The following is a 12,760-nucleotide window of genomic DNA, read 5'->3' on the forward strand; positions in this document are numbered from 1 at the left end:
TGCGGTCTTCTTTTTATGCTTTACAAATATCCTTGACTGTGAGCATTATGCGGTGTTGTTTTCTGTGTATTTTTAAAAGTTCACATAAATTGTTACATATATATGTACATATCAGTGTGGAATTTTGCTTATATAGTCTTCTCACTTAGCGTGAAGATGTCATCCTAATCACATACAAAGATCTGGTTTAATTCAGGTTTAAGCACTATTTTTTCTGTTTCTTTTAAAAAATTTTTAAGTTTTAATTCCAGTGTCATTAACATACAATGTAATATTAATTTCAAGCACACAACATAGTGGTTCAACATTTCCATACATCACCCATGCTCATCATGACAGGTGAACTCCTTAATCCCCATCACCTATTTCCCTCATCCCCCTCCCACCTCCCCTCTGGTTTCTTTTTTTTTTTTTAAGATTTTTTATTTATTTAACTAATCTCTACACCCATCATGGGGCTTGAACTCCCAACCCCGAGAGCAAGAGTTGCATGCTCTTCCAACTGAGCCAGCCAGGCGCCCCCTCTGTTTCTTAATCGATGGACACTTAGGTTGTTTCTGACTTCGAATTCTGACTGTATTACAGTGAATATTCTTGTATATGTCTCTGTGTGTACATGTGTAAGATTTTTCTCAGGTAAATATCTGGAAACGGGATTCTTGGGTTGTAAAGTGTGCTGATGTATCATTTGCCAGGATAAACTGCTCGTCAAAGTGATTGTACTAATTTACACTCCCTCCAACAGTGTAAGAGAAATCCCCCACATCCTTGCAAATGGTTTACATTGTCAGACTTTAAACATGTTGTCCATCTAGTGGGAGAGGAGTGGTATGTCCTTGTTTTAATTTGCACTTCAGATTTCTTGTGGGGTGAGCAGTTTTTCATCTGTTTCTTGGCCACTGAAGTTTTCCTTCTGTGGATCGTCTGTTATTACCTGTACTAGTTTCCATTCTAACCCTGTGATTCCTCACTTCATGGTAGCTCAGGAAACTTTCTTGGGAGTGGGGGTAGAATCGATGAGCAGTTTATAGCCAGCAGCTATGTTGTGAGTAGGTCTGCAGATGGTAACTTACGAGGGGCAGTTCTTGGCAGCTGGAGTGCACTTGCGTGTCTTTTATAATCCAGCTCTTCTGTTCGTTTTTCCATTCTGACTAGGAGAAACATTCATGATTTATCCAGGGCATTCCTGCCTCCACAGTGGAAAAGTATTCTCTAGTGACCATTTTTCATAATTTCACATGGTTCTTTTGATGGTTTTCAGCACAATCTCCTGTCTGGTCTTAGATCCAGGAACTGTTACGCTTTGCCTAACGTCTGACATATTTTCATCTTGTGAACACTGTGAATTTACCACCGATGAAATTTATCTCCTTTTCCTTCTTTTCTAGAGTGTCGGTGACTGGAAGGCTTAAAATTAAGCCTGTTACTCTTTATCTCTGCCCCCCTTTTTTCCTTCTATGTCCTCCATTCTAATTTGTGTTAGCTCATTGTATTTTATTGAATACAACTGGGGAGTTTATCAATTAAAAATCTGATGAAAATGAAATAAAAAAAAGGCCGCCAAAAACTAAAAGAAAAGTTAAAGATAAATGCTTTGTGCCACAGCAGTTGACTAAGTACCTGTTGAATATCAGGCCCCTTCATAAGCATGGAGGATACAGTGACGATCTCACCCAGAGAGCTGAAAAATTCTTAGATGATTTCAGAACAGTGACAGACACCACGCTAGCTCAGCTATAAGGTAGGAACAGACTTCTCTGGAAGTCCTGGCTATGACTGCAAAGGAAAACTTGTCCATGCTATCTGCCCTTTTTGCTGCCAGTTACATGAAAAAGGCATTGATATTTAGGGGTCTCTGGAATGAAGTTCTTATTGGGAGATAATTTGGAAGAGGGTGGTCACTATGGTCTCTTTTGAAAATGTTAGTGGAATAATTTAATCTAAAGTTTGATTTAAAATCTTGATGTTGAAAGTTGTTTGAGCATTAGGCTGGAGTCTTAAAAGTGTTTCCTTCCAGTGTAGTAGAAGGAGAGCAGGGAATGAATCCTTCCTGTGCATCTATTAAGTGCCAGGCCCTGGATATCAGGGAGAACCAAGATCTTCGAGCAGAAGATGCCTCCTTCTATCTTGGAAGTTGCTTTTCTTTTTCTTTTCTTTTCTTTTTATGAAACAGAGAACAGTGTTTATGTGGATCCTTTGAAAATTATTTTTGTTTGGTGTGATTTTGCTTTCTCAGAGCATTTCCTTATTTTACTTTATTTCTAAAATTTATTTTCTAAAAATAGATGCCCCAACTCTTACCCTGTATCTTGACATCTGTTTTTCCTTTTATGGATTGTGTAGAAGAAGGGACCTATAGATGCTGTATCTTCTCCCCCACTGGTTACTGTTTTTCATTTTAACTCACAGTGGTACGAGCAGGGCTACATATTTGTTTTCAAGTGTCTTAATTGGGATATGTTACATATCTTAAAATTTTTTTTTGAAAAAGAGAGGGGAAGACCCATCCTGACACAAGTTCTTATAGTGCCTTTGGAACTTCAGTTGTTGCCCATCCGTGGATGTCCATCCATCCATCTATCCATCTGTCCATCCACCCACCCACCCATCCACCCATCCACCCATCTATCTACCCTTTATCCTTTGAATACCTGCCTTGTGCAAGGTACTTTGCTAGATGCTGTGGTGTCATTAAGAGTTATAGAACAGGATCCAGCTGTCTTCAAAGAGGTTATGACCTAAGAAAAATGAATAGACAGCTACTTGAATAACTGTAGCACAAGGGTAGTCCATGGTGGTCGGTTTAATAGCTTTGTGTTTGTATTACTAGGGATTTTATTGGTTGGAAGTGACAGAAATTCAGATCAAAGTTCCGTTAGTGACATCTGACCTCAGAGATATCTGGATCCAAGGGCTCAAGTGGCATTTTTCAGGTCCTCTCTCTTGTTATATCTCATAGCTCTTTTTCCTTCTGTGTGCTGACTTCATTATTAGACAGTCTCTTTCCTCGTGGCAGAGAAACTTCTCATGGAGGCCCCCCTGGGACTGTACAATCTTTCTACTAGGATCCCAGGGAAAGAGTCTCTTTCTGTCCCAGCATCATCTATTCAGTTTTAGGGAAGATTTTCACTGGTCTGGTTGAGGCCACATGAACATCTCTAAGCCAAGCATCATGGCCAAGGGGATGGAGTCCTGTCGCCACTTTCCTCCTGTACTTGAGGGTCTGGCGGGTGGGGAAAAGGAGGGTTCCTGCAGCACCTAGGACCATGTGGGCTTTGTGAATGTGGTTCCTGAAAGGAGATATTGATAGTAGTGCTGACCAAGGCAGAAAAAGGGGATCCTGGGCCCGGAAAAGAGGGAGTAGGAAGAAAGGAAGGGAGTGGAGGAGGGAGGGAAAGGGGAGGAGAATTGGCGTCAGTGTTTTAGGAGGTAAAAAGAAGGACTGACTGGTTGTCCTGGCGTGTAGGGAAAGATGTAATCTGTCTTGCGTGTGATGATGCCAGCATCCCTGGGGCTGTCACCATAAGGAGGAAACACTTTTGGGAGGTAGCGGATGCATTTCCAGGTTGTTTTCCCCTCTGTACACAGGGGAAACCTTGAAAGGGAAGGCAGGCTGAATTTGTTAGTTGGAAGTGATAAAGGATTAAGAAAAAAAGGAAACTCGGTGAACCTGTCGTTGACCTCGAAACCTGCTCAATCATGGTTTCTTCTCAGTCACATTCAGCTTTCCTCCTCTTCTGTATTTTAAGGAAATGGGTGGGGCTCGGGTGGGTGCAGAGGGCTCGCCGCCCTGGTGACGTAGGACGGATGCTACCACTTCTTTTCATGTACCGTCTGCATTCGGAGTGACTGGTTTTCCCCCTCCGCGCTTTTTGCAGCTACATCGCCAATCAGAAAAGGTTGGAAATCATCAACGAAGATGACGTTGAAGCTTATGCAGGACTGAAAAATCTGTAAGTACTCCGGACTGGCGTACCTTATCTCAGAACTTTTTCTTATGCTCTGTTATAGTCAAGCAGGCATTAACCAGTTCGTTGCAATTATGTGTTTTCTTAGGACAATCGTGGATTCTGGATTAAAATTTGTGGCTCATAAAGCGTTTCTGAAAAACAGCAACTTACAGCACATGTAAGTAAAGTTTGATTCTTTTGCTTCCCGGGACCCAATGTATTCAATATTTTTCTTCTCTCTTTTCCAAGACTCAACCTCTTTTTTTTTTTTTTAAGTTAGCATAGATGTGACAATAGCTTAGAAATGTTAGCTTTGATTTTTGAATAGCTTCAGAGGGGTACTTAGAACAGCCTGTGTATTCCCTTTCATGGATTTCTGGGCCATTTCCATCTTGGATGGAACAGTAGGCCAACGGCAGAGTCTGACGTGAAAACTATGTCCTGGTACACGGTCCTTGATTCTTTTCCTTGGAATCATGACATGTTCCCTGGAAGACATCAAACTAGTGGAATTGAAAGAAACTGACTTGGCCTTGGCCTTTTTAGGGAACTAAAAATTACCAACACTCCCCCCACCCCCATAGATCCTCTTTTGAAAGTTCATTTTCTCAAAGCTACCTGTCGTGGTTGATAAAAGTGGGGAAAAATCGATCATGGGACCCGCCGAAGGTTCAGACGATTATAAAATAGCAAGTGTTTGCACCAAAGTCACGTTGATGCTTTGTCAACTAAGTCAGCTGGAAATATGGACAGTGGGATCCCTCAGGGTGTTCGCTGCTAGGTCCTGTCAGATGAGGGCCTGTCGTCCAAAAGGTATGGCCTTCCTGGGAAGTTTCTTCATTCAACAGAGGCTCACCTGCCCCTCAGCTCAGATTGGTGTTCCCCTAAGCCCTAGAGTGTTCAGCGGAGGCACGTTGCCTGCATTCGTTGGCTTTTGGGTGCTTTGCAAATTCTCTGTAATGATGCTTTGTGTCTCCTCATCTACAGTTTACCTGTAGGACTCTCTCCTGTGGAATTTTCTGACAGTTGTCAGGGAAGATCTTTTTGGTTCCCATTTCAGGGACATAAAACCAGACTGAGGAAGTTCGAAGATTCGCTCAGGTCCACAAATGGAAAGTGACAAGAGTTATGACTCCAGGGCCCACCCCTGGCTAAGCTCTTATAGTAAGAGCACGGGAAATAAAATCTATGCCATCCATATAATTATTAGAGAACCGGCCCTTCTTATAATATTTGTCCTCTTTCTTTTCTTGGGGAGAACAGCTCCCCAGAGGATTTCCATGCCAGTTGTAAAAGAAAATCATTCTCTCGGAGCAGGTCTCCTGGACACTCTACAGAGATTTGTTGATTTTATGAAAAGCCTTTTTTTGCTAAAGCCAGTTTCATGACTTCGTATTTTATAGGTGGCATTAATGATGAAGTCTATTTAAAAATAATGTCTGTAGAATGAAGATACAAGACATTCAGCAAAAATGTGATAAAACTCCACGGAACTGAATTAACACATTTCATTTAAATGCTTCTCTGGCGTCATCTCTGTGGTTGGCTTGCCTACACAAATCTGATGTCTGTGTAGGTCTTGAGGGCATGAACAAGAGAGAAGTCGGAGAGGAAAAAAAGTCAAAATGCTCTAAAGCCATCGCTTAAATGTAATTAATGACCTCAGTGGTTAAGTTCTGGTATTTTCATTACAGCTAACATTCTACCTGAGTTACTCTCCTGACCCCATTTTATTGGCTCTTTTACCCCATCACTTCCCCTAACGATGTGATGTGTACAGTGGGCTATGGTTAATTGTCATTTTAGTAATTAATGTATTTATTTATAAGGGGACTTATTCATAAAGGGCTTACTCTACCTCTTCATACTTTCCCTTCCTGCCTGTTGCATGCCATTTATAGGAAAACCAAAGCCACCTGGTGTATCTTTTCAGGGTGCTATATGGTAGAATAATTTTATTGGCATTCTATGTGCTGTCAACAACTTATATAAAACCAACTATCTATCCCTGTCTCCCAAAGAGGTATCATTTGAGAGTGGAAAACCAAAGAGATGGACATACCTTAGAGAGTTTCTTTAAAAGGCAGTAGCCGGGAAGCCAGGTCATTGGTCAAGCAGCAAAAACTCTATTGACATTTGTAGGCATGATCAAATATTAAGACAGAACAAAGTTAGACGGTATTTAGCAGCCATAAGACCAGTAAGCTTCCTATACAGTGTTCATGGATGAAAGAGGCTCCTAATCACCAGAATTAAATTAAATTAAGCAGTTGGCTTTGAGAATGGCAGGGAGAGAGGAGGGAGCAAATCAGGTGTCTGCCTTTGCAGACCTGAGTCCCAACCTCTGCTAATGACTGAGGACTTGGGCACTGGCTTGTTTTTCCTGATTTCCTGCAGTTACCTCGGATATTGACACTGGATACCAGGGAGCGGAAAAAGAAACGTGCATTAGAAGCTGTTCCTCTTTACTCCGGGGGTACACCGATTATCTCCGAGCCTCCCCAACAATATAACAATGTGCTCAAGAGCAATCTATTTCACTTCGGCTTTGAGGGAGATTCAGATTGGATCCTGCCTCACCGCCCCTCCCTCTGCCCTGGGCATATTCAACATCACATGCGGCCTGTCCACCGCCCCTGTGGCTGGTCACTGAGTTTATTTCTTGGTGCCTTTAATTCCTCCCCAGCATCTGAGAACCCAGGGGTTCTGAGAAAAGCCAGTGTTTGTATTTTCCAGGGGCTTTGCAGAGGTGCTAATTAGTTCCTTTGCAGAGTTCTGTCATCAAACAGTAAGAGGATTGTTGACTTTTCTTCCTCCCCTCCCCCTCTTTTTTGGCTTTTGGCCCCAATAATAAGTATGGTTCATAAAACTCATCTTGTTCTTCGGCGTGTGATCCCACTCCGGGCTGTGCGGCTGGCAGCCGGACAGGACCAGCTGCTGCTGGTGCCGGCCCGGGGCTTCGCCGCTGACCAAGACCTTGACCAAGAGTGTCCTCGTTCTTTGCCCCCTCTCTCCTGGTTCTTCTCGGGAGGAAGAGTCCTGGTTTTGTTTGTGTTTCCTTCAGAGGGTGGGGGTTTCTGAAGATGCCTGGAGAACAGGGGCAGACTGACTTTTCAATGTGTGATACTCCAATGAAGCTCATTCTTAATTCACGTTCCGAAAGAAAAGAGAAAAGATGTATGTGGGCACATTTTACAACTTCCCGGGGGATTATTTTTTCATGTGGGTGAGCACTTTACGCTCAGTGTAAAGACAGAAGAAGTAAGTGTCGAAGGAAGAGGGAACCCTTGTGTAGGTAGGGGTTTGGGTGAGTGGAACTCTCCATATAGAAGGAGGCGGGGCGAGGACACACGCAGTCTCGAATCGGGGGGCCCTGGAGCAGCATTTTCTGTATTCGTCACGTGACCAGCCTTGGCTCATACATTAGCTCCTGGGCCCCTCTCTGAGGGGTGACTGGTCAGACATAGTGGGATGTCTGAGCAACCGTGAGTTTGTTGGGCTGACTCAGCAGACTAGCCTCGGGGAAGGGGCCCGGATTCCTGTGACCCTCAGGTGTCCGATTTTTCCCTCCCCGTTAGCACTTGCGTTCCCGAGCAGGAAACAGATCCTAAAAGGCTCATTGCAATTTGTTGAGGGCTTGGCTGTTTTTGTCCAAGTTGATGTTTGTTTTACATTCCTGCTAGTTATTAAACACATGTCTGGAGGCCCAAGCGTTGGACACTTTTTGAATAAATTCAACCAGTAAACACATTCACGGAACAAGTCAGCTGCCGGGATTATAGCTCTGAATTTTCCAACTCAGGGCCTCATGGCCCTGATCATCAGACATGGAAACTCCTGCCCACTGAATAAAACTAAGTATTCAGAACACATCAGTAGATTCATTGGTATTTTTTCAATCACAAATATGACTTGGTTTCATTGACTTTTCACCGTCTTGTTGGTCCAGATCTTTTTTTTTTAAGATTTTATTTATTTACTTGACAGAGAGAAGGAGCAGGGGGGAGGGGGAGTGGGAGAAGGAGAAGCAGACTCCCCAATGAGCAGGGAGCCTGGTGCAGGACTCGATCCCAGGACCCTGAGATCATGGCCTGAGCTGAAGGCAGATGCTTAACTGGCTGAGCCACCCAGGTGCCCCAAAGTCACTGGTTGGTCCAGATCTTAAAATGATACGTTGCTAGGATAGTTTCAGATGAAATCTGACATAGTCCTTGTTTTCTGATATTTTGTTGTTCTTGTCCTCATCATGGAATTATCTGGTTATTTAGAACTCATATATAAACAATGCCCACCAGAGTTATCAATCAGTGGGTGTATTCTTTCCTATAAGGATGTGTTGAATTCAGTTTATATTCAGAGTTTTATGTGTCACGTAATTTCAAAATATTCATAATGCTGTTTCGTTTTAAAGCATCTTTTTCCCTAGTGAGTTTTATGATTTTAGATTAGATTAATTCTTCCTCTTAATTGTTTGGAGGTCAGAGATCTCTAGGAGGTATATAACTTGCCTCTGAATCAGCATATGAAAAATAAACTTTTGGTTAAGAAAGAGATTAAAAATAGACGTTTTGGAAATTATGCCTGCCCCTCCCCTTCTCTTATGAACAAGAATTTTAGGAGAGGCAGGAAAAACTAAGTTGTCATTCCAGATGGAAGAAAGAGACTATGTCGAAGGAAAGCATGAACCATGATCAAATAAAATTATATTTTGAAAAAAAAAACCTCTATTTGCATACTTTCTTCTTGAGATGTTACATTTTTAATTCACATTTAATGTTTTTGGTTTCTTTCAGCAATTTTACCCGAAATAAACTGATGAGCTTGTCTAGGAAACATTTTCGTCACCTTGACTTGTCTGAGCTGTAAGTAATGATTATTGTCTGGCATTCAGGGAAACAGTTTCAGAGGAAAGAGTAATTAGTATTTTTTTTTTTTAAATGAGTGATGCTGCAGATCTATTTTTATATCAAAATTCTTAAAAAAATGATTTCTCAGGCTTTGGCCACTTGTTTTTTTTATTCCCTCATAAGAACATGATTAAGTAACCAAAACCCAGAAATCTCAACAGTGAGGTATCATTTAGGATGATTTTAAATGTTGTTTTTACGTAAAGATTTGTTTTCTAAAGGAGGGAAAGCAGAAAAAGATGGGGGGGGAGCTTTATGTTATAAGGGCAACATGTCTCATAGCGTTGGTCATGTCTAGGGCCTAATGGAAAGCAGAGCCAGTCAAGGAGGAAATAGCCATGGGCGGAACTCCCTGGCGTCCACGGGTGCTTGGTGAACGTTGGAGGAGAGGTCGTCTTTCTCCCTCCCTGCCCATCCTTGTGAGATTCTCTTCTGGGTCTGCCACTGCACTCAGGATTTATCCTGATGCTCTAATTTCCTTTGCTGCAAAATGATAGGAAAAAGATCGCCATGTGTTAAATGACTGAGCCACCGTTTCCGGGCATGCTCCATTCTTGCGCTAACTGTTGACATTCCTATGGGTAAGTTGCCCAAAGAAGCCCAAGGCAGAGGCTCAGTGTGTCAGCGGGGGGGCCCAGATGGACAAGGCCTTTGAACACCAGGCTGTAGCTTTTGCTCACACTGTATATATTGTCTGAGTTGAAGGGTCTTCCCCTGCTTGCGAGGAAAAGGTGCAGGTAGGTCTTAACGAGGGTTGCCTGGCTGAGTGTCGGCGATGGGCAGTATTTTGGAATACACTCAATTCCCCAGGCTTGAAGTGGTAAGCTTTCTAACCCAGGAATGGGCACATAAAATTTAAGGAAGATATGAAACAGGGCGAGAGATGCCCAATATGAACCTTTTGAGCATCACTGCGGAACATTTTCTTGACGGGTCGGAAATCAGAGTTCTGACTCCAAATCCACAGGCCTCTGATTTCTCCTGGCAGCAGATTTAATCAAATCACTCAGCAAATGTTAATTGTGTGCCTGGTTGCGAATCAGACTCATGCATTGGGCCGTGGGGACGTAAGGAGGACACTCTCTGTGTTTCAGGATTCTGCTATCTAGTGGGAGAGCTAGAAGCCTAAAGGAACGAGGGTCAGGTGCTGTAGCAATCACTGGAAGAGGGGTTTGCCCATGAACTGAAGAAAGGAGCCAGCTCTCTGCCAGTGTGGTGTGCTCATGTGAACATTGCTATAGTTAGAGCTGAAGATCCTTCGCTTCTTTATCCCTTCTGTGGGTTCGGTCATGCCTCCGTTTTTGAGAGATTCTTTAGTTTTTCATGTACTTAGAATGCCAGGAAACCTCTTGCAGTAGTTGGAGTTGATGCACTGTGGATCTCTTCTGCCTTAGACTCTGTATCTAGGGGCATCACGTTCTATTTTGTTGTTGGAGGGATACTTGGAGGCGATCAAGCAGACACAAATTAAACGAGGCTGCCATGACCACATTTTCCCCAAAGAGACTCCTGGAAGAGTCTCCAGGGATCCCTGAGATTCTTCGAACCCAACCAGAAAACCACAGGAGTAAATGATGTTGCAAAGCCCAGGTTCTGTCCTCAAGGAAATCTTAAGTATTGTGGTTAATGCCGGGCAGAGCCTATGTAACGATTGTAAATGGCCTCATTTAAAGGCTCATTACCATAAATGGAATTCATCTTAAATAGGCCACTGAGTATTATAAATAAGCATTTAAAGATTTTTTTTTCTTGTGGTTTTTATTTTCCTCTTGACTACTTCCTTCGTTACCAGTTGCAGGCCATGGGAGTCCAGGCAGCTCAGCTGATGGGTGGCTTTCTCTTTGCAGACCCTCCTGCCGGGGGCTGAGTGGCTCCATTTGGAGCTCGCTTGCTCTTGCTCTCAGAAACCCTGAGCTTGGGTGTGTGAAGGAGGTCTCAGAGTTCCCTTCCAGGCTCTCTTCACATTTACTCCAACTTTCTTGCATCGGTCCCGCTGAACAGTGGTTGCCCTGTGCAGAAAGCTGGTACCACCTTACTGGCCCTCACATTTCAGCCTTCCCTTTGTATTTACGGTCTCATTGTAGAGTCAGATGAAATCGCTTTGCTCTCTGCTGTGGTTTGAGCTTATTAAGTGATAACACTTGAATCTCTAGCCTGGTCAGAGATAAGTATGTTAGTGTTCCTGATAACTTAACTATTGGCATCTTCACTGAAGATCTTAATTACTATATAATGGCCGTGGTAAATTTGTTATGGCATCTGATTTTTCCCCATCCTATGAGACATCCTTTTCTAGCCTCTATTATAGTTCTGCCTGTTCCTGTCTTGTTTCCCCATTATTCTGAAAGGTCTTGCATCACTCTGCATCCTTTAGAGTCCACGGTGGTGTTTGCACCTAGCGGAAGATCAGTAAGTATTAGATAAATGAATGAATAAGTATTGTAAAGCTATAAAGGTGGGTATGACTTCCGAAGATTGCTGGCCAGATAGAATTCATAATGTTGTAGTGCTTTGTAAACACTAGCGTAGTTAACACCGAAAAAGAGAAGCCTGACCGGGTTTCATTTTTGTTCCGTGTAGGATCCTGGTGGGCAATCCATTTACATGCTCCTGTGACATTATGTGGATCAAGACTCTTCAGGAGACTAAATCCAGCCCAGAAACTCAGGATTTGTACTGCCTAAATGAAAACAGCAAGAATATTCCCCTGGCAAACCTGCAGATACCTAATTGTGGTAATTTACATTCGAATCAATGAATTCTATTTGCTATTAATTATTCTAACTGCCTTGGTGTAGTAGAGAGTCCGGGAGGATTATCACTACCCAGATTTTATATAGTATGCTGTTGAGGTCTCTGGTGAGCTGGGCAACGTTTGTGTGCAGTGTGGAGAAGTCAGCTGGGAGCAACTTTGCTGAATATTTTTTGCAAGTAGAATATTAATTCTGAATGGATGACTTTGAAGCCCATGGAGAAAAAGTAGGCTGTTTATTCCGTTGTTTCTTTGTTCATTTGTCTGGTCACGCATTCCTCTATCCATTTATCCATCCATCCAAAAACTATGTGCCAAGAGTGTGATACTTCGTTGGCCACGTTACATACGTGGTTGGCACCTGGAAAATGGAGAGGGAAGGATCTTGCTGTGGTAAAGTGTCCTCAACAGTACAAGAAAATGCACTTTGATCCAGCACATTCCCTTCAACTTGTCTTGCTGCCAGAGGGCTGTGTCTCATGATGGGGCGTCATGAATATGCCCTTACACATGCTTTTCCATGTTTGGGTTTCTAGGCCCCTGCTCAGCCTTGCCCCCACTCCTCCTCAGCATTTGCATCTCCAGAGTCCTACAAAGTCCCATCTCTCTGAGAGCCACTGTGTTTACAGGGAAGGAAAACCCGAGTGTTCTGGTTCAGAATTTACTGCGCAGGGCATCTGGGATGTGCCTTGGCAGTCCCCACCTAGGCTGAGGTCAACCCGCTAATCAGCTCAGTTATATTTGATCTTCTGGCCTAGTGGCTGGCGACACAGCAGAAGCTGCTCGTCTGTGAGGAGTCTGTCTATGAACCGCAGACATTCGATTCTTCGTTTTCAGAAGACCCTATTGTTTGAGGTCAGTTTTTCTTGAAGGAAAACAGAGCTGCTGCTCATTTTTAATGAGAATGTCATAAAAAGAAAGATAAGGATTTGCTTTTTACCCTGAAGGGGCTCATGAGAGAGCAGTTACTCTTCCCACAGATTTCTCTGTCCTCGAGCCCTTTGGCTTCCTAACAGAGAAATCAGGCTTTGTTCTCTTGCCAACTTCTCTCGCTTTGCTAGCCAACACTTAAAAAAAAACCCCAACTTTTAATATATATCTTTTCCTGATTGATACGAGGGCGACTGTGCTCTGTTCTGGTACAAATTTGC

The 12,760-nt window shown here is 43.0% G+C and overlaps 1 protein-coding gene across 7 annotated transcripts in view; it reads left to right on the forward strand.

Moving 5' to 3' along the window:
- Window positions 1–12,760, forward strand: part of NTRK2 (neurotrophic receptor tyrosine kinase 2) — a 315,903-nt gene that overhangs the window by 25,090 nt on the left and 278,053 nt on the right. For all 7 annotated transcript variants that reach the window (XM_081802903.1, XM_081802904.1, XM_081802906.1 and 4 more), the window contains 4 exons: window positions 3,879–3,953; window positions 4,057–4,128; window positions 8,744–8,812; window positions 11,438–11,592. In XM_081802903.1, the coding sequence (XP_081659029.1) occupies window positions 3,879–3,953; window positions 4,057–4,128; window positions 8,744–8,812; window positions 11,438–11,592 (371 nt within the window). The remainder of the gene's footprint in view (window positions 1–3,878; window positions 3,954–4,056; window positions 4,129–8,743; window positions 8,813–11,437; window positions 11,593–12,760) is intronic.

This window comes from Leptonychotes weddellii, chromosome 14, assembly GCF_054177405.1.
Source record: "Leptonychotes weddellii isolate Sample4059 chromosome 14, ASM5417740v2, whole genome shotgun sequence".
NCBI lineage: Eukaryota > Metazoa > Chordata > Mammalia > Carnivora > Phocidae > Leptonychotes > Leptonychotes weddellii.